At 39.5% G+C, this 21,613-nt stretch overlaps 1 protein-coding gene across 28 annotated transcripts in view; it reads right to left on the bottom strand.

Moving 5' to 3' along the window:
• LOC121065899 (poly(rC)-binding protein 3-like) overlaps positions 1-21,613 on the bottom strand; it is a 514,190-nt gene that overhangs the window by 51,811 nt on the left and 440,766 nt on the right. For all 28 annotated transcript variants that reach the window (XM_040549036.1, XM_040549040.1, XM_040549041.1 and 25 more), the window contains one exon: positions 9,362-9,509. In XM_040549036.1, coding sequence (XP_040404970.1) covers positions 9,362-9,439 — 78 coding nt within the window. In that variant the 5' untranslated portion in view covers positions 9,440-9,509. The remainder of the gene's footprint in view (positions 1-9,361; positions 9,510-21,613) is intronic.

Raw genomic sequence — 21,613 nt, 5'->3', positions numbered from 1 at the left:
GAGTCCAGTGTAATCCAGGCACGCAGGCTCCTCTGCAGTCAACAGCGAGAGATAATGAAGGGTTTTGTTCCCAAAACAGGAGGGAAGAACTGGGGGTTTCATCAAGGGTTTCATCTTTCTACATCTGCCGTGGAAGAAGCCTAGACTTACAAGAACATACCTAAAGTTTGGTGAGAGGAATCCACATTTGATATCAAATTCAGCCTCAGCAAAAGTCAGACAGGAGCGTGATTGAGCTGTCTTTGAAAATACTAGTATACTAGGATATACAAATAACTGCTTAACTATTTGCTATCTTCCAGTGCTCAGGAATACAAAGTGAAGGTAAGTGTTTACGATCAATTTTGGATTGATTTATTGACTAACCATCCACATATAAACATAGTGGGAAAATAAGTGATATGATAGGAATTACTAGATCTTCTACAGTCACATTTTAACAGCAGACAGAAAAGCAGTCCACAAATAAAAACGTTATCAAAGGGGGGAACTGAAGCTCAGAGAGAGAAAGACAGGTCCAAGGTAACCTGGCAACTCTGCTGCCAGAGCTGAAAGAAGTACCCAGCAAACCACAATCCTTGGCCTCAACATACAAACACCTGCCTGTCAGAAGCAGATATGCCACAGCAGCTGTGCCGGGTGAATAGGATACCTCTGAAAAGCTGCAACTGTATGTGTGCCCACATCCACTGATACACGTGAACACATGCATATATTTACATATTTGTGTGTGAAGACAATACATGCATGCAGGCACTAAATAGATGGGTATCAACTTTCCTTCAAGAAATGACAGCCATTTGGGTTGCCTATCTTGAGACTCATTGAAGTGGCCCGAGTTTTAGACAGTGCAGAGTGCCCAGCCCAGGTAACAGCTTTCAAAGGGCATTTCTTCAGGTGACAGCGCCTGAAGCAGGACAGTCTCCTGCCTGGACTCCAACTTCGCATCCTGTCACTTTGGAAAAACACAGGAAAATGTGACATAGACATGCTAATTTCAGACAGCTTTAAAATAACTCATTGGCCTTGGGGGCTAAGTTGAGTTATGACTATGATTCTATGTCATTTCTAACAAAATACATAAATCCACATAAATCTATGTTATTTCTAATAAAATACAAATGGTGAACCTCACCAACAAGACTGTGCTCAGTATCAGCAAAGCGTATTGCTAGCCAACCGTCCAATTCATTGCAGATAACTCGAGGAAAAGCAACGGCAAAAACACGGGATGCTTTCTGTCATGCTGAAATGCAATGTATAATATTATTTGCACTCCTAATTGACATGAATGGGGTGACTTTTACCCTTAATGAACGCCTGGGGAGAGGTGGGCCCACCACACAGCAGAAAGCTGCTTCTGCAGTATTTGCTTCATCTGTGCTAACCTGAGGCCAGCAGAACAAAAGGTGGCAGCAGAGAAGTCTCTGTGAGCCCAGGCTTTTGCAGGGCTCTTGATGGTGCGAACGATTAAACAAAGATATAAAACAAGCTGTAGGAGAAAGCTATTTGCTAATCAACTATCTGGTTATCTGTCTTCTGAACAGCAAGAAAAACAAATAAGTCACGTTAAGAAAACAGGAGGCTTAACAAATGGTGACAAACCTTGGTATAAAGATAAACCTTTGATCTGCAAACATCATGTGTGAAATTCCATCATTTTTCTAAGTGTAAAGCTAGTCTAATAACTACTGTGGCCTAGGAAATCAAAACTAATCAGCTAGTTATTCCAAGACCATATAAAAGCACAGATCTTGCTCTAAGCAAGCAGCTTCTACTACCAGCATTATGGGGTAAGTGGAACACTAACCCCACAGGAACCCTGAGATGCAGCCACGTCTTTAGGAAATAATGCAAGAATATATGCTTTTACCCCAAAGCATCTGTCAAAGCACAGGCCACATCCTAAATCTTGTAATTCATCCAGGCGATGCTTCAATCGCATGTCTGTCTGCTTTCTGTGAGCAAGGATAAGGTAGGGCCAATAGGCCCGGGCTCTACAAACGAACAAGCCTGTTAGGAAAGCATTGAAGAAATACAGCCTTCTGCCATGGGAACACACATCTGTCACAACAAAAAGAGGGATCCTGGCAACAGCAAACAACATCTGTGCTGACAAAATGCTGTAGACCAGCACCAACTGACTTTCCCCCACCCACAAAGAGGAATAACATCACAACCCAACTCTTTCTCTCCACCTTGCTCTGAGGATACAGTTGTAAAAACTTGTATAAGCATGTGGAGATCCAGCAGGGAAGACCCCAGGAACATGTTCCATGAAGATATTCTGAGCAATATGTTTGTATGGAGAATATAGGACATGAGCATTTTTTTTAAAGACTGAAAAAAAAGCCTTAGTCAGATTTGGGAAACATGATATAACATGTCTACCTCGAGGATCAAACGGTTGCCTCGGATATACTGAGTCTTATTTGTGTTTTGGGATTATGTGGGATTAGCCTCACTGACACAGGAGATTTCATGTTCCTAGGTGATGCTTTAGCAGTCACTGTCTGATGTTAACTGCCCTAATTTAGTAAGGCACTACAGTCCAAGTCCTTACTGAGACAGATCTCATGCTAACAAATGTGGTAATGTTTGAGGGAACCTTCAAATTACAGTCTTTCTGATGGAAATGTTGGTATTATGATCCTTCCACAGGTCCATCTATCTTTTTTTCTTTTCTCCAGCTGTACCAATAAGCATTTCTCATTTGCTTTTTGATAGCAGATAGGTAATCAATTTGCATTCAACTTCACACTAACCTCCCATCCTCTCTCCCCCTCCTTCCCTTCCTCCCCCCACCTCAACAAAAGAAAAAAGAAAAAGAAAAAGAAAAAAAGAAAAAGAAAAAGAGAAAGAGAAAGAGAAAGAGAAAGAGAAAGAAAGAGAAAGAGAAAGAGAAAGAGAAAGAGAAAGAGAAAGAGAAAGAGAAAGAGAAAGAGAAAGAGAAAGAGAAAGAGAAAGAGAAAGAGAAAGACAAACAAATCAAACCCCAGTTCTGTCCCTTTACTGGCCATGCTGAAACACCAGTGCTGAATAGCACGTGTACCTTTTGCAATCTCATCCTGTTATGGCTCTGGACTGGACACCATTTGACAGAAACAGGAAGATTCAGCATTGAACGTTGGTTCTGGGAACACTTAGTGCCCAGAGGCTGTGGGAAAATGCCACTGTCCTTTCCACTGAAAGTGGGAATAGTGGAAATAGTGAGAAACTCAGCTTTTCCTACAACCACTCAAAGAGGAGGTCCATCTTGTGTTGTGTATTTGCACACTGAGTTTTGTTCCATGACTAGAGCTCTTGGGTACTACAGTGATACCAATGAACAAAACAAGAAGTATTATAGCAATAAGCCTGACAGTCAATCCCCATAATACCCTGACGGTGTTTGTGGAAACTAGGAAGAACAGAGCAAACGCTGGCTTGGCTGGCATTTTATAGCTTGGATTAAATTACTGGAAAGATGATTCTTAAAGCTGCTTTGTTTTATGCTGTATTTTAATAAGTAAAAACTAAAAGAAAAAAATGGGGAAAACAAATAATTTCTGTGCTTGCTTTATCAAGGGTCAATTAAGCAGGTATGCAAAAGTGGCCACTAAAAGAAATCCCTGATGGTAAGTCTGTATTGCCTATACAAACGAAAGTGGCAACATTCTCCATGATTTCATTCTGTCTATATTTGAGCTATTTAGTGTGAGTAAACATCTTGATGAGTCTGGATTTTCTTTCTTTTTCTTGTAAAAATCTCTCTCTATATATCATCATAAATTAATCACCAATGTGTCCAAAAGTTACCACCTGAAGCTACATGCAAGTCCACTGCAATCAATCCTTCCAGTTCCACTAAGCACCCAGTGGTCCTGCTGAAACCATGGGGTGGTAGAGTTGCTCAATGCATCTAAAATGAAGCTGCAAGCACTGAAAGTTTAGTACTTAAAAATCAAGGCACTCCTAGGATTTTGTCCTTCCCTGAATATTTGACTGCAGATTCGTCTTTCCAATTCATGACTAGTGAAACTGTGAGAAACCTCTCATTGAGTAAACGCTATCAGGAAAGGAAAAGCTCCATGTAGCCATCATATCTTTTCTGTATCAATGCAGATTATACATTCTACATAGCACATGGGCTGCTTGTCCCCAGACATGTTTAAAATCCACTTAGGAGACTTCCCAAACCCCATTAAAAATTGCAATACCAGAAGTTTGTATTTGAATTCCCTTATTATGATTTGCTTCAAAACTATATTCCATTATTTCCAGACACAAGCACTTGTACCATTCAAATTAATGTCACTCCATTACTCGTATTTATTCTCTCCGAGTATTTTTGAGAACGTCTGAACAAACCTAGACACACTCTCCTCTGCCTCCTAAAACTGTTATTTTTCTGCAAATTCCCCCTCCAGTCTTCAGCATCACTCACACACACACACGGCACCTGCTGCTGAGCACAGAACCAGAGGTGTGATCTTGCCAGAAGAGCAGTAAGGTTAATTACCCTATCTTTGCCCCACAACGTGCCAATGCTGTACACCCAAAACTGCACACACTCGTGCTGCAATAGCTTTCCTTTCCAGCCGAGCATGTCCTGAATGTGCTGCTCTGTAACACCATCACATCTGATGCCTTTCAACCCTTATGCTTTCCAGATTTCCCCCTCTCACTGAACGTGTATCTTCTAAGCTACCTTCTCTACTAAATTGCCTCACCTCTCCAATTTACACGTCTCATTATTTGGCAAGAGTCCTACTTCCCTCCAGTCTTCTCTCCCCTCCTTCATCTTACCTATAAATTAATTCCTTATTCTTCCTAAGACATCGGACTTTATTAATAAACTTTGTTTTCTATTTCTGAACTCCTCCTTTCTCTAAAACCTTCCTCAGACTCAACACGTTCTAGCTTGGCTTCTTGTACACTCCACTATACCCACTGTAGTTTCATAGCCGCACACCTTTGTGCAGTGCCTTTAGAAATGATGTATTTTTTTCTTTTGCAGGTTTGTACTCAAGGGAGGAAGCAGAGACTTGTACTACCACTATGAGACAGAAACCAAAGTGGGTTCATGACCCTGCTGCCCTTTCCTTGCTGTCAGATTTTAATATTTTCTTATATTCCCCCTCAAGTATCCAATATTTATATTTCCATTAAGCTGCTTTCCTGAAATTTAACACTTGTTTCCCACCACTGCGTCTTTAACACCACCATCTAAAATTAACCTTTAATAGTGAGTCTCTAGGGTCTTAATCAGCTTGTCAGCACTGGCTGTATACAAATCCAAACCAGGCAAAAATAATGTAATCATCATCCAGCATCATCAAAGTAGGTGCTTCTGGGTTATTTCATTCTGGGCATACGTTGACCAAAACAAGAACGAGACTGCTGAAGATTTCAAGCATGAAGGTACGTTGGCAGGGACCTGTGGACAAGGCTGTAATTTTCCATAATCTTCCAGCCTCATTACTGGTGACAGTAAGAAAGAAAATCAACCAGCCACAAGTCACACACACACAGATCTGCGAAAGGTGACCAAGAAACATTGAGCTCCCAAAAACAAAACAGAAAGAAAAAGTGAAACTTTTCTTTTGGAGCTTGAGCTCTGCTTTTCCTTACAGAGGGCTCTGATAGCTGGGAACTGTTTGCCCACAAATGCACACATACTCAGCTTGTGAACCATAATGCCCTTCAGAAATATTGACCTGATCCAGGTAACTGGTGCCATTTTTACTACTGCTGGAAGCAGAAATCTTGCAGTCACTACAATATTCTAATCCTGCCCAGAAATTCTAATTTTAAAGCCAACAAAGGTGATAAAACATCTATACCCACTCAAAGGCTCTGCGCTGCACAGTGATTTTACTTATTTTAGTTCAAGAAACAGAAGGAATTAGTTGCAAAATGCAGAAATAGCACATTGTAAACAGCCCCAGCTCATATTCACCGTTCTTCCCTACCAAAATGCATGAAGCAGTTTTATCTCTTAATTCTCATTAATAAGAGATGAAAATGCATCTCTGCATTATTTAATATACTCTACATATCCAACTCTTGCACATACTTCAAAAGACTCCTCAGTTCCTGCCCTCTCTGGAGCAGCATTCAGGTAACACAATCAAAAACTGAGCAACAGGGGGCTGCAGTGCCAGTGGCATCTTTATCCATTTTTATCTAATTTGTCCTTAAAAGCCTCCATCGATAGATGTTGCGGCATGTCCAGACAGTCTGCTCCCCTTCTCACACATCCAAATAAAAAGTTCTTCCTAACATCATTCTTAAAACTCCCTGCAAACAAAGACAACTGTGCCTCTGCAGACGTGAAGAGCAACTGAGCACTGCCCTTGTATCATACTCCCTGAAAACCTCCCCTTCATTGCAAGGAAGCATGAGAAATGTTTTGTGTTGCTTCTGGTTTCTCTTCAGGGCTGTCACACTGTTGAATTTTTTTTTCTGATGTAACACAGCACAAGATAAAAATTATGCCTTTCATCTTACACCAGCACATGCCTTCTGAAGTCCTGGCCTGGGAGGACATCTCTTATATTAGGCCCTGAAAGCATTTACCCCAAGAACAAGATGGTTCCTGTCTGCTTTCCTTTCAGTAGACACTATCTTTGATTTTTGCTATTTTTGTTGTTTCTGCTGTTGCTAAATATGCTGACTCTTTCACTCAGTATCTCCTTGCGGAGGTCCATCCATTTGTACAAATGCTGGTTTCTCCGTCTGCAGATACTGTGTGCTGAGATAGCTTAGCTTAACTGCATATTTAAGATGCCCATCCTTGACTTAAAGCCCATATACAAATGACATGGAAAGTACATACTGAAAATTTCCTAAGTCTGCAGGGTTTAGAGTTGAGATAACTAAGCATGATAGCACAAGTTATGGACTTTCATGATAAGGAATGCAATGTCATGAAGCACATAGACCTTCGTCTGCAAAGGTACACTGGTACCAGAAATTCGGAGACAGATTTAAAGTTAATGGTGGTAGAGCCCGGTATTTCCATGAAACACACTAATAAATAACTAATTTTCGAATTATATTTCCCCAAATCCAGTTTGCTACTGTTATTTTTAAAATCGCTCGTGTAATTGCACTCTTCTCTTTCAAGTTATGACCAGTTATTTACAGACCAAGCTCTGCTTCAGTTAATTGTTTTGTCTAGAAATACTAATTAGAGATCAGCAATTTCCAGCGGTCATTACCACAACAAATCTTAGGGAAGTGTGGAGAAGCATGTTTCTTCTTGTTTTTCACAGGCATATACAGCTTTCAGAGCAACCTTTTCATACAGAGTTCATACTGACTCAGACATCCTTCACACTCTGATATCAGCATTTTTAAATCACAGAAATGATATCAAAGAAACCATAAGGGTCTGACTTTTATCACCAAAATAAATTCTGATTTAATGTGCTCTTTGCAATACTTAGGTACAATAGGACACATGATTAGAGCTTACTTCAGTTAATGGTATACCCATTGTGCCTTGTTAACCGAGGATGCATGGTGTACTCCTGCTTAAACTTTGAATTTCAGAGCTTTTATGGGTTTAATTTAGACCCTTGGGGCTAAATATGCATTGAAGATTGGACACACAACATCCATTACTGTTAAAAGTGGTTGCATACACAATCAGCTATATTTAACAGAGCAAATAAGCTTTTTCTAATTTCTTTTCTGATTACTGTATTCGTTGTTTCCTGAAACAAAACAAAACAAAACACCACCACACCAAAAACAAACAAACAAAAAGAAACAACACAGACAAAAAACAGAAATCCAGTCCATGGCTTAACTAAAATGTTCTGAAAAATGACAGATGCTTGATTTTTTGCTTTAGTGGCATGATTCCGAAAGAAGCGGAGCTGTCTGGCATGGTTAATAAAAAGCACACTTAAGCACACAGGAATGTGACTGAAGCCAGTAGGGTAACACACACCAGGATATGGATGTGTTCACACGCTTTTCTGGACTAGGACCAGAACCCAGTACAATCAACCCCTAGAAACTAATTTTGAGTGCAGACATGCGCACAGATTTTTGGTGGGCTTGGAAAAAGAGAGTGTTATTAGATTTGTTTGACAGATTCCTATTTAAGATGCAGATTTTACACACCAGATGCCTGCCTGAAGCTGAATATTTCAGGGGAGAAAAAAAAATCAACCAAAATGGTTAGACCATTTCAGAGAAAATACGTAATTTGATCTGTAACACTTAATTCTGGCATAACCTAACTTCTGCGTTTGTTTCTTTTTGTTTTATTCATTAATTTTGTTTCTAATTTGCAAACTTAAACTGTACTCCCTCATATTTCCTAGCATTTCTGTAAGTAAAATATACAAGGAGATACCTTAATCTCATATTTGTGCTATGGATATATAATATGTGAGTTCATGCCATAGGTTGAGAGCGTGTCTTGTTTCAAAATGTAAATATATTTTCAGTTTATAAATAAAATTCCAGGGTTAAAACTACTTTTTAGATTTATACCTACAATTTTGATCTGCAGAATGATGTATATATCCACTGTCTCTTATTAAGAACCAGCCAAAAACATCTATTTTATATAACATTCATTCTTTAAGCCTAAAATTGTCTGGTGTCAGTGATGCAAATAATACAAACAAACCAACGAAATGTGTTTTTTAATTAAAAGCCCATTTTGTGATCTGGCAACTTGCAATAAATGGCTATCAGACTGTTAAGTCTGACAATACAGAATTGGCACTTTGTCTATGGCACAGATTTCACACTTATCTGCATGTTTAAGTGCTACGCTGGACAGAAATGAAATTACAGTCAACCTTCCAAAACAGACCCGCAGGGGACCTGGACAAATGCTTGTTATATCAAGGGTTTGCTCTAATAAGATGCTACATCAGAATAATGAAGAGCTATCCCATTTGAATTCAACAGGAATATTCAGTAATTCTGTGGCAATTACTTCACACAAATCAATGTTCTGGTATCTTAAAAAACAAAAACCAAAAAGACACAAACCCACAACACAGAAAACTGCAAACGATGAGAAAAGCGAGCTGTATGCAGGTCACCCTTATGCAAGGGTCTGTCTAATTTGGCTAACTATCAGTGAACAAACTCATTTTGCCACCAGAACTGTTCAAAGTGGGTTTGGTACAAGCAAGGCTTGTTCTAAGGAACTTGGGCTGCAGTGCAAACTTGAGCATGATGCCTTGAAAGGCAGGGGCTGATTTTTCAGTCATGGCAATGGTGCTTTTGACTCAGATTGGAAGAGGAGGAGCAGACCCTCTGTTAGTGTCACTGCCAGGCTCCGATGGTAACTGCACACACTCGCTCAACAAACAGGCAACCCCTGTGGCAACAGTAAATGCTTCACCTTGCCATGCATGAGAAGGCGTATGGTAAGTGTGACATTGAGACCTCCTTCAGTCACTTTTGAGTCCTTCGTGTTCATCCTGGCCTTGTGTCTTCAATACTTGAAAGCAGTTTTGTGTATTTTTTTTCCTTCTCTTCACTTAATCAACCTACAAAGAGAGAGAGGGAAGAAAAAAAAAAAGTACCATTGAGTGGCTGAGGCTACTCTGGACCGAGAATATCATGTTGTACAAACCAATTAACATTCCTCCCTTTGATTTGCTGGACTGCAGTTTAGCGCTGAAAAGGCTCTTTTGATTATTATCCCTCCCCTACCAACTCTCCAGCCCTTCACCAATTACATGATAAACTCCCTTTGAAACCTTACAAATTCTCTTAACTTCCATTATTCCAAGCTGAAAGTACGAAGCACAGCAAAGGGAAATGCAGTGTCCTCTTCTCAACGCTTTCCCTCTGTTAAACTTTGGGGTGTGTATATGCAGGATTTACATGTGCCTGGTGCTATTTTCATTTGTCTCCCTTTCTCTCTCTGTTACTACCTCTTCCGCTGTTTGCTCTTGCAGAAGAGAGATTTTTATTTTCTCTTCAGCTAGAGAGAAATTAATTCTGAGCCTAAACACTGATCCCTACCAGCAACAGCAGCTGACACATTATCAAAGACATCTGAGTAACCAAGAGCCACTCGCTGCTGTAAATCTGGGCACTGTCTGACTTTGTTTTTGTCTGCCAAGCCCAGAGGTGGCTCAGTCCCTCAAAGGCCAAAGCTGAGCTTCAGCTCTAAGTGGGAGGAAGATGTTTTTTAATTCCCAATGACAAATTGCAGATTTTCAGTCATTTACAAAGTCATAAATATCCTAAAATACTAATGAAAGCTGCAAGGGCTGGCCTTGAAGGGACAAACAAGATGCATTACGAGTTTACTAATGCAAGGACATTTATCAGTACAAACAGTGGGGGCAGGAACTTCACCAAGGGCAGGCAAATTCCACAGCAGAAAGGCTGAGAGACCCTTATTTACTTTTGTCCTTTTCAGGCCTATCTTACAGAGCGCACAACCTTTAAGCAGACACCACTCCTTTCAGTAGTCGTCTCTTGCTAATGACAGCCCTGCCTAGTAGCTGCGGATTTTAGAGATTCCCCAAGCTTTGACTAGGCTGGGCACTGGCTGATGACCACCCTGAGGGACAATCATTTTGCTGTCAGTGCTTCAGAGCGTATCGCAGCACCCCACCAGGGTGGCAGGCTGTTGTCCCCTTGCAGAGACTGCTCAGACATGGGACCAAGCTACCATAAGATCAATCCCCTGAGAACTTCAGAGAGAGTGTCATGCCGAGTGTTTCATCAACTAATTAAGCTACATCTTAAGAGCCACGAGGCACTGACAATACTAGACCAAAGTAAAGCCCATCTAGCTGAGCATGTTATCTGTGAGAGAGGTAAATAGATGCTTGGAGAGAGAGCATAAGAAACACGCATGGAGTCATCCTTGATAGACTTTTGGAGCCACCAGCAATCAGTGATTCGTGGCCTTCCTAAATGGAAGACCACATCTAGGCAGGCATGGTGAATAGCCACCGATGGACCGATCCTCACTGAATTGGTCTAATCCCTTCCTGAATCCATACTTCCAGTCTCCAAAAGCTCTGGTCTCAGAGATTAATTATTAGTGTGGGGAAAGTGCTCCATTATATCTGGCTTAAATCTGCTGTCATTAGACATTTTGCCCTCTGTGTGTTATACAAAGACCATTCCAATAAGTCACTCCTCTGATGGCTGAGCATGTGCTTTGTGCTTCAGCCTAAGACTGCTGGAGACCAAGCCACTCCTGATGCTTTTGCTGCTGGGAAATACCCGGGAAGATGCAGAGTTTTCCCAATGTCTCTGCAGGACTACTCAGGAGCACAGAGAGCTCTGTGCCTCCAGTGATTGCAAGAATAGGAGTCAGACATGCCTGAGGAAAAGTGAAAAGAGAGAGGGAGAAAGAGTAACTGAAACTATTCCTTCCTAAAAGCATCTCCACAGAGCAGCTCTCAGAGGGTGAGGGGAAAATGTCCCAATTCAGCTGGTAGGAAATGACAGAGAGAAGTATCAATATTCTGCCTCTTTAAGGTCAGACCAGGGCTCCAGGACTCGCAGTGAAACCTTCAAGTGGGTGTCCAGGACAGTCCCTTTGGACAAATACAGAGGGAAGAGCTGAGGAGGTGGCTGGGGTTGTTCCCAGGCTAAGGAGGGGAATGGTCGTGTGGTGTTCACCTGCTCCTTGCTGAGGGAAGCGTGTTGGCTCTGGCAGGCCAAGCACCTTCTGCTCAGCTCTATCCAAAAACCAACTAACCAACCAAAAACACCCCATGAGCAAGTATATCAACAGTAGCATACATCTTGGACTGTACTCTGAACTGTACTGCAGCAAAATTTACCATCTGAGGTCTCCAGACTCCTAAGGTAGCTTAGGACACGCTTGGAAGGTTTCACACGGCAGATGTGCTGCTTCAAGTAGAGGCAAGGTATTAATGTCCTTCTGTGGATCAAAATTTTGTGATGGAGCTATGGCTGTGCGTCTATTGAAATATATTCCCATGTTTGAAAATAATCCTGGACAAGATACAGGTTCACAGTTGCTGTAGCCTTTTGCTGAGTTCCGTGATGCTACAACAGTATGATCACATTGGGGAAAGTTCTTCAGGAAACCCTTTTCCCAGAAAACAACACCCCCTCCCCAGTCCTGATCTTTTGCAGAGTAAAACCACAAAACCTATATTTTTAGCTAGCAAACTTGGGGTTCTTTTTTTTTTTTTTTTTAAAAAAAAAAGGAGGTTAAAAATAAAATTCCACTGCAAATATTGTTAAAAATATCATGGCTGTCCCACCTTTTTTTTTTTGCAGGATTTTGTCTTTGTCCCTCCTCCCAACGCATTCAAACACTGTCACCTCGTACTAAGAGTCAGGACAGATGTCTGGGGGAGGGCTGGGAGTGTGTATGCATGCAAGGAGTTACTCAGCTGTGTGAGATACAAATGGAAGGAATTCAAGAAGGCAACTTCACATAACAAGGAAGAAATACACGAAAAATATACATATACCATGAAGAGAGAAGTGTGCTCCCTTTGTCAGGTCATTTACAGCTGCCCCAGGTGTCCTGACAGTCTGAGTATTCTGGTAAACCATATGCAGCTTTAAAAAGAAAACCTGAAGGATCATCAATTACCCAATTATATCAGCTTTAAAGAAGGACCGAAATACAATGCATTATCATTTTTTATTTATTTATCTAGTTAAGGCTTTATTTTCCCTTCAGACATCATCACAAACATGTGCTAGTCCAGATCTTTGTGTGCGTGGAGATGTCGGACCATTGCACAATGAAAAGAATGCTTTCTCCTACATAGTCTCCTATCAATCAGCAATACATCTACATATTTATAAACCCACTGTTATAATATATGAGCACATCATGAATATTTAATCAGTAAAATCATTTCCCTTTCCTTTGCAAAATCAGTGTTTTGAACAATTTACTATGTTTCTGGCTTATGCGTGCCTCTAAGTGTGAGTAAATAGTAAATACACAAGGCTTTCCTTCCTGAAGCTCTGTGGGACAGGATCCCATGGCTACTCTGGGTCTTGGGGAGGTGAGTCTCACAGACTAAGAGAAAGGCAATGTGTCACACTTTTCCTGACACCAGAGGAAAGTCGGGGGAGTCCATAGGTGATCGGAGAGTATTGCACAGGCAGCCACATTCAATTGCATGGCTAAATGTTGAATGGGGTTTTATGTGATTTACTCAGCCTTCAACAAAGAGCTGGAAGTGACAGGAGAGCAAGTGGGTGATGTGCTCCCTCTGACCTCAGGACGCAGGACCAGGATGCACCAAATCCAAGATCCTGGGCTCTGCATCTCCAGATAACAAGCAATAAAAGTCATCTGCAGGGGCCAAAGGAAAGCAGATCACACCAGATGGGTCCCAGCAACAGCAGATATTTGCCTTCTGTGGGGCTGAACATGAAAATTTGAAGACGTTTCCACTGTTGTTTATCATGTAAAAGATAAAAATTTCTCTGTAGCTAGAAACATGCATCCAAATGCATTTTGAAGATTCCAATAAAATGGACACTTAGTCTAATGTAGATGCATTTTATGCATAAGTGTGTGTTTCTATACGTTTTCAATATTTGTTATCCCAAGCTGGCTTAAAAGGGCATGTCCTATATACTCATCATTTACTACCTAAGATCCATCAATTTTCTAACATGGCTTTTCAAGTATTGTTGGTAAATTCAGTGATTAAAACAACAAGCAGCTAAGCCATGTTTTCATGAGATTACTACAAAGAACAGCACAGTTCCTCGAGGATTTCACTGAATTAATATAAGCTACAAGATGAACTCCAGGGCTGAAGGGCAGTGACACAACACACACACAGGTTATGAATCCATGCGGCAGAGGAGGTAGTGTGAGATGGCTACCTGAGGCCTACGACATGAAAAGTCAACCCCATGATCTGCTTTCCTTTTACCCCTCAAGCCTGTTAACCCTCTCCCAAGAAAATAAGCAGATGACTGCATATAAGATGGCTGCACGGTGCTGAAAAAAAATGTAGTGCTTTAAATCTCCCAGGTGAACACTTCATGCAGGCAGGATAGGAGAGTCTCTGACTCCACAGCAGGCAGGGATGCTAGAAATGAATAAAATCAACATGGTACCAAGGAAGACAACAGGCAATTGATCTCTGAATTTAAAGCTGCAATAAATTATTATTTGGCATCCATGAATCTGCCAGGAAAGCTACTCATCTGGAAGATCCAGAGGAACAAGAGGGAGGAGGCAGAGAAAGACAGCGTGTATGGGGGTGAACTGGGGCAGAGCTGCACAGTCACAGAGCTCTGCTAGAAAGGGAAGAGATGTAGAGAGGAAAGGAGGAGAAAGGCAGGGAGAAAGAGAGAGACAAAGCTTCAGTTGGCTGATGTAGATAATAACATGAGAGGAATCAATGTAAAAACAAGGAGTGCCTGAAAATGTCCAGGGAGGAAGCTTGCTCTGGTACATGGAGTCTGGATCATGTGGTTGTTAATCTGAGCTTGTCAGGAACGAGGAAATTGGTCACAGCATCCAGCACGGCATTCCCTGAGCATGAGCCTCAAAAGCGACCCTTGAACCTAATAATAGTGTTTCATCGCCATCAACAATAAGATCTAACTATGAAGAAAGCAAAGAAAAAATCTACAGATAAAATTCAAAAGGACAAATTCCAGTCCATTCAGCAGAAACCGTGTCTATTTTAAATGAGGACACTTAAACTCTGTTGTCTAGTTCCCACGTTTCATTTGGCTTACATTAAGAAAGCTTAAATATGGGAAACATATGAATATCCAGTCTCTCACAGTACATCTGTCATTTCAGCAGTATATGGAACCATCCCAAAGGAGGGGTAGCTAAGCAGATGGATCAAGCCTTAGGGATAGGGGACAGGAAAAGACAGCAGCTGAACAAGAAGACAAACACGAGCAAAATAATCTAAAGATGAACAAAGAGAATTATCGTGAATAAGTAACACACTGATGTTATGGAGGCAGTACTTAAGAGTTTGGTTCATTGAGCTAGAACTCTTTAAAAAAAGAAGTGTCATTAAAAAAAAAAAGATAGTGAACAAGTCTAACAAAGATAGAAGACGAGAGAAAATCAAAACATGGGAAGTCATGAAAAGGTTGTACCTAAGTCCTCTTGATCAGAAGCCTCCCAGGTGGAGGGAGACCTCCCAGGAATTGGAGGAAACACACTGGCAGGGATCACGATGAAAAGCATGGACCTGTATTTTCGGTAGAGCAGAGTTCTTCAGGGACAGACCCACGCTACTTACATGATTTTATTCTTCCACTTAAACTGAAGGGAATATAGGGAAGGAGAAGGTGACTGAAGAGAATATAAGAAAATTACTACAGGACAAGAACTGATGGCATTATCAATGGAAATTGACACATCTGCCATAAATGTAAGTTTTAAAGTTAAACTTGATAAGCTAACTGCCACATAAAAGTTCATGCTGTCAAATGAAGAAATAACTACTTTGCTTTCAAGTTTTTTGATAAGCTAAGCCGTTATCTCTGGATTTTTACTTAAAAGTAACATCTCTGAATGTCAAAGAACTAAACAGTGTCATTATAGAGAAAAACAGTGGCAGAAATTAGAACAAACATCCCCCTCCCCCCCCAAAAAAAAAACCAAAACACAACAAAACAAACACACCAAACGACGACAACAAAACAACCAAACCCAAAGCAAATCATAAGCAAAACCACCTCCAATCATATTATTTTATTTCAAGGAAATTATTTTCAGAAATGGTGGAAAGTGATAGATATAACCAGCTGTTTATAGTCTCAGATGAAGCAAAAATAAAAGAAGAGTGGACATTTGCTAGAAGTACACTTCTTCAGTTTACGTATCAATTGAAGGATACAGAAATCTGCTGTTACTAAACCATATAGTTGTGAGGTTACTAAAGACAAAAGGCTCACAGGATGCCCACAATAACACAACAGTAATAACAACAACAGCTCTTCAAATGATTTCTGTCTCAATAATAACTGCTTGGAAAAGGAGAAATTATGCTTTAAAGCACTTCAGTCTTATACAGAAGCCTTACCAGGAGAATCTGATTAAGAAACAATAGCTAAGGAAGCAGGTGCAGTACCAACCTTTCTACTTTGCCAGTTCCATCTCCCAGATTACTGGAGAGGACTGTAAACAAAGGAATGAGATTATCCATTTTATTCACATTCTTATAATTTATCTCCCAACATAGATTTCATGTTAATCTCTAACTCCTTAATGAAGTGAGCAAGATCTGCAGAACCCAGCTCCATTAAATTGTTGTATCACAGCCCTTTTTAAGCAAGCAGATAGCTGGGTGGATCAAAAAATCCAGAAATGAGAAAATTCTGCGTGTTAGCAGAACATAGGGTGGGGGTCTATCTGTAAAATGGGCTTTCAGTAAAAAGCTTAAAAAAAATAAGGCAAAGGAATAGCTCAAGATCAAAAATAAAACAAATACTGGAAACAAGGTTTCAGGAAGTTTATAAATCAGATGTGCCTGAAGAGACCTAAATAACAATTAACTAATATGAAAGTAAACTGAGTGTGGGCCACTGAAAGCGCAGCAATTGAGTATACAAACAGATATATAATATATATATATGTGTCAGATACATGTTTTACAAAAAAAAAAAAGGTAAAGTATTAGCTCAAAAGTCAAAGGAGATTAAAGAACAGCACGTTATTCCACAAATTAAAAGCTACCAACAAAAGACAGTTACACACCTTAATAAGCCACGTGTTCCTTTTGCTAGTTATTGTAAAAATCCCTACACCTCTGATCTGCAAAGCTCTGTAGTTACTACAGATATCTTGAAGCCACAGGTTCACCAAAGACTTGTGAAATTCATAAGGAAATAATAAACTCAAAAAATAATTTTATGAGGTATTTAACGAGGTACTTTTTTTTTTCTTTCAGGAGGGGTATGGTTAATGCTATATTGTCAGAGGAAGAATCTATACTATCTACACACAAATCCGTCTTTGTGTTCTCCTTGAAATGATAAATGCTCTTACCCAATAGGGCTAATATAGTTATGCCTCATTTTCAGAACATAGCCAGACTTCAAATAATCTTTAAAGAGAACAGCAAAAGATTACAAGCAGACTTATTTCTCCTGTTTTCAACTGATGTATGTTCAACTGCTGAACTCAGCATATGAGAGCCCCATTCTTTAAACCTTTTTGTTTTATTTAAAGGAAATGAAGAGCAACATATTTATTGACTCTCTTACTTAAACATTGTCTGTAAAGACTTTTGAGTAAATATTAGGGCACAGTGAATTTATTATGGATAGAAAACTCTTAGAAACACAATAAAGACCATTATCGACAAGACTATTTAGTATCAAAATTCAATGATGAATTGAAGATCTAATAACAATTATCAACATATTATGCTGTGTCAGCATAGACAGCTACACACTGCCAAAACATAGAAAGTTATCCCTTCAGAAAACATCACATGTCAAACAGGCAATAAATGGTATCAAATGCCTGGAAATCAAGTTTCAGGAAATCTAGAATAGCCGTATAATGGCCTTCTGCAAATGCAAAACAGATCTGGAATCCTGAGGGAAATTTCCTGAGTGATTTCCAGGTTATGGAAAACAGTGATTCTTTTGCCAATGATATCTTCCATCTAGCTCTTCTCCTCCTGCCCCCGCAACTATTCCAGAAAGAATTACCTTGGCAGGAATACAGAGAGCATCTTCACAGTTTGCCATGAAATAAAAAAGCATAAGAGTGCGCATGGCAATGCTTGGTACAGATCCACTTGCCAACTAACTCTCCTGCATATGTGAAAAAAAATCAGCCAGCTAAAAGCTCTCATAGGTGAAGCTGCCACCTTAGTCTAATGAAACATAGAGCCCTTCACGAACATGAAAGTTGTTGCCACGTTAATTCTGTCAGCCTACCATAAATAATTCTGTACAAATACTCTCTAGGAGGATTGAGTTCAAAATGGACAAGAAGGTGCTTTCTTTGCTTTCCTAATGGCACTGAATGCAATTACCTGTGAGCTTTATCATGGACCTGGCAATTTGCAAGATCAGGGAAGGCAATATATGCATATACTAGCTATATAATATATATACTAGTATATATACTTTTTTTTCCTCAAAACTATGGCTGGAAAATACAGGGGAAAAAAAAAAGCTTTACCTGCCACTTTATCCTCTGGCTCCAAAACTGTCAAGTTACGCATCTGTTCCTTCCTTCCTTCCTTTATTATTATTATTATTAAAACATTTCTCAAGTTTTAAATAGAAATTTTGCTTTACTTCCTTATGTGTAAACACTCCAACTTAATTGCAGAAGTCTTTCCCTGTGGTCTGAAATAATAAATCTAATAAAGAAATGTATATGTATGTATGCGTATATATAAATATATAACGTGTGTCATAGTGAAGATGGGGAAAAAAATTGAACAGACTAGCAACAGTAGGAGCATGGTTTTACCAACACAAGAAATTGTGCTTGTAAGCACTATTATAATATATAATTTATAATTATATAACATTTTAATGTTATAACATATGTTATATAACATAATTTATAATAATATAACACTTTATAATACAGTAAAAGATTTTCAGTCCACACTGTTCCTAAAAAAAAAAAAAACACACCACTTTCTGATGACCAAAACATTGTGAAAGTGTGTTACATTTGTCAAATAACTCTGTCCCCTCAAGTTAAATACATGACTTTGACATTCCATAAATGCATTCTTTTATTTTTTAAAATAATGTTTCAATTGTAGATTTACTTCTGTTTAATTCAAAGTAAATAAAACAACTAAAAATGTTCTGGAGCAAACAAACTTTGTTTGTTCATTTAAAAATAAATGTACTCACCTCTTTTTACTTCACCAAACAAAAGACAGTCAAGCCTAAAGACATATTCTCTTTTCCAATGTTTTTAAATCTTTCAGAGAATACAGAAATTGTTCACATATTCTATTTCCAAGATATGTTAGGTGAGCAGGATTTATATACACATACTTTAAAAGATTATATACTATTACATGGTGTGTGTATAAATGCATGGAATATGGTTATATGCCTGAAAGCAATTGAAGTACATTTTTACATGATAGATGTGTACAAATGTTAAAGATTGTTGGGACAAGAAAAACATGATATTTGAATGATATCTTTATCTTTAGCAATAATAGACTCACACACATAAAGAAGAAGAAGAATTGTCTTTGCCAGTAAAGACGAGTCCTGATCAATCTTATCAATCAAAGGAAAAAATGTCCAAAACCTGTAGAACACTTCAAGCAGTATGGGAGGTTCCTTAATGGGAAACACTGACCCATCAGGTATGCCCCTACTACAAACAGAATAAACAGATATTTAAATATATTTGTATTATTATAATACCATCAATGTTCAAATGAAGTCTGCCTTAGAAATATGTATTTGTCCAACCTATTTGAAAATCAGAAGTTTTGTAGACATATCTAGTTTGATAAACATGAATCAGTTGTTTCACTCAATCAAATATGAAACATGTTGGTTAGGGAAAACATGCTAATGGTAATAATACGTTTCACCTTGTTAAATAGAAAAATGTTATATATTGATATAATTGAATCTCTAATGCAAACAAGCAAAAATATCACTTTTGTAATCACCTTAATTATGTTATTTACAAGGCTGTGATTTGAAAATCCATTCAAGCTCCCTAGATGAATAAATAAATACTTATTAAAAAAAAAAAAGAAATTCATGAAGCATCTAAGAGGGGGAGGAAGAAGAACTCCCAACACTCTGTCATAAGGGAATTGGCGTCACTCTCTGGACTGTGAGGCCCCCTCTGGGACCCCACAACTCATGCTTGCTTGAGGCAAGGATGAACTGGGAATTCTTAGAAAAAATAAAAGAGAAACTGATCCAATAGGAATTAAAATCCTAACAGCTGCAAATATGACTGAGTGCTGTGAATACCTCTTCATTTTCAAGGATAAAAGGAAAATCAAAAAGCAGTGTTGCAATGTACTGTCATGTCACTGGAAGTGTTGTCTTCACAAGATGACTTGTTCTCAGTCTTAACTGTTGACTTAACAAGATGATTTAAATTCTCAGTCCATGGCAATTAGTCAAAACTTATAGCATTATAAGAATTTCACTGTGAAAACCAAGACTATCCAGTGGGTACAAAACCCAGGAAATTCCTAGAGCTTCCTTTGAAACGAGGTTTAAGAAGGGGGGGTGGGGGGAATAAAAAACAACCAGCCCATAATGAATGACTTTTTTGTGGGTGGTCAATACTCAGAGTAAAGAGCCAAGCACATGCCAAGATTTAATTCACCTAAATCGATATCTTTGTCACTGATTTAAACCAGGAGAATCTTTAAAACTCAAAAGCAAGTCTAATTGATGAAGTATTCAAAAGCTAAGAAAAATCAAATAGTTTATTTATTAATGACTTTGAAGTGCCAGTTGTAAAGTGAATCACTTTATCTTCTTTTAACACTTAAAGAAAACAGTACTACAGCAAACAATTTGCTACTCCTGTGAAACCAGAAACGGCATGGAGCTGGGACAGGGGAGGGTCAGGCTGGGTGTTAGGGAAAGGTTCTGCACCCAGAGGCTGGTAAGGCACTGGGACAGGCTCCCAGGGAAGTGGTCATGGCACCGAGCCTGTCAGAGTTCAAGAAGTGTTTGGTCAACGCTCTCAGACATTCGGTCTGATTTTGGGGTGGTTCTGTGTGGAGCCAGGAGTTGGACTTGATGGTCCTTGTTGGCCGCTTCCAACTCAGGATATTTTATGATTCTAACCATTACAAAGAAAAGAACTTCTTTTTGCACAAAACCAACTAGTTTGCTTCACAGAGCCACTAAACTGAAACACCACTTCATGAGGCATCTATCCTTTTATCTATTAGTCAGTGCCTTTCCTCACAAATACCTACCTACTTACCTGGAAGTGTAGATATAAACTCCCTGACCACTTTCAACATTTCAAAGAGATACAGTGAGGTCCGGTGTTTCAAGTTCACAAAAGTTTCATGGAGCCTCGGTCTAACTAAAGGAGAGAGGTCATGTTTCTATCGAAGGAAAAGTTGTGCTATGAACCCATCAGTGAACTTCCAGTAGGGCTGCCAGGAGGTGGGTATGCAGATGCACACTGGACACTCAGCAACTCAAAGCCAGCCACACAGAGTGGTTTGTGTTAGAAAGGACATTAAAGATCCCTTTAGACCCTCTAGTCAAACTCCCCTACCACGGGCAGGTACATCTTTGACTAGATCATGTTGCCCAAAGCCCTATCCAACCTGACCTTGAACACTTCCAGTGATGGCGCACCCCCAACTTCTCTGGTCAACCTGTCCCAGTGTCTCACCACAATGTTCATGAAAAATTTCTTCCTTACAACCAAATTATATTTACCTTCTTTCAGTTTAAAATTTGCCCTTGTCCTGTCATTACAGGCCCTGATAGAAGTCTTTCTCCATCTTTTCTTTAAGACCCCTTTATATATCAAAAGGCTGCAATAAGGTCTCCCTGGAGCCTTGTTTTCTCCAGGCTGAACAACCCCAACCCTCTCAACTCATTATGAGACAGAAAAGTGAGAGGAAGAGACTCTGGAAGCGAAATAATACAATCGCTTAAAAAAGCTCCCATGTTCTGAGGAACTCCCTACAAAAGT

This window comes from Cygnus olor, chromosome 2 (assembly GCF_009769625.2).
Source record: "Cygnus olor isolate bCygOlo1 chromosome 2, bCygOlo1.pri.v2, whole genome shotgun sequence".
Lineage (NCBI taxonomy): Eukaryota > Metazoa > Chordata > Aves > Anseriformes > Anatidae > Cygnus > Cygnus olor.
This window is presented reverse-complemented; position numbering and strand designations above follow the sequence as displayed.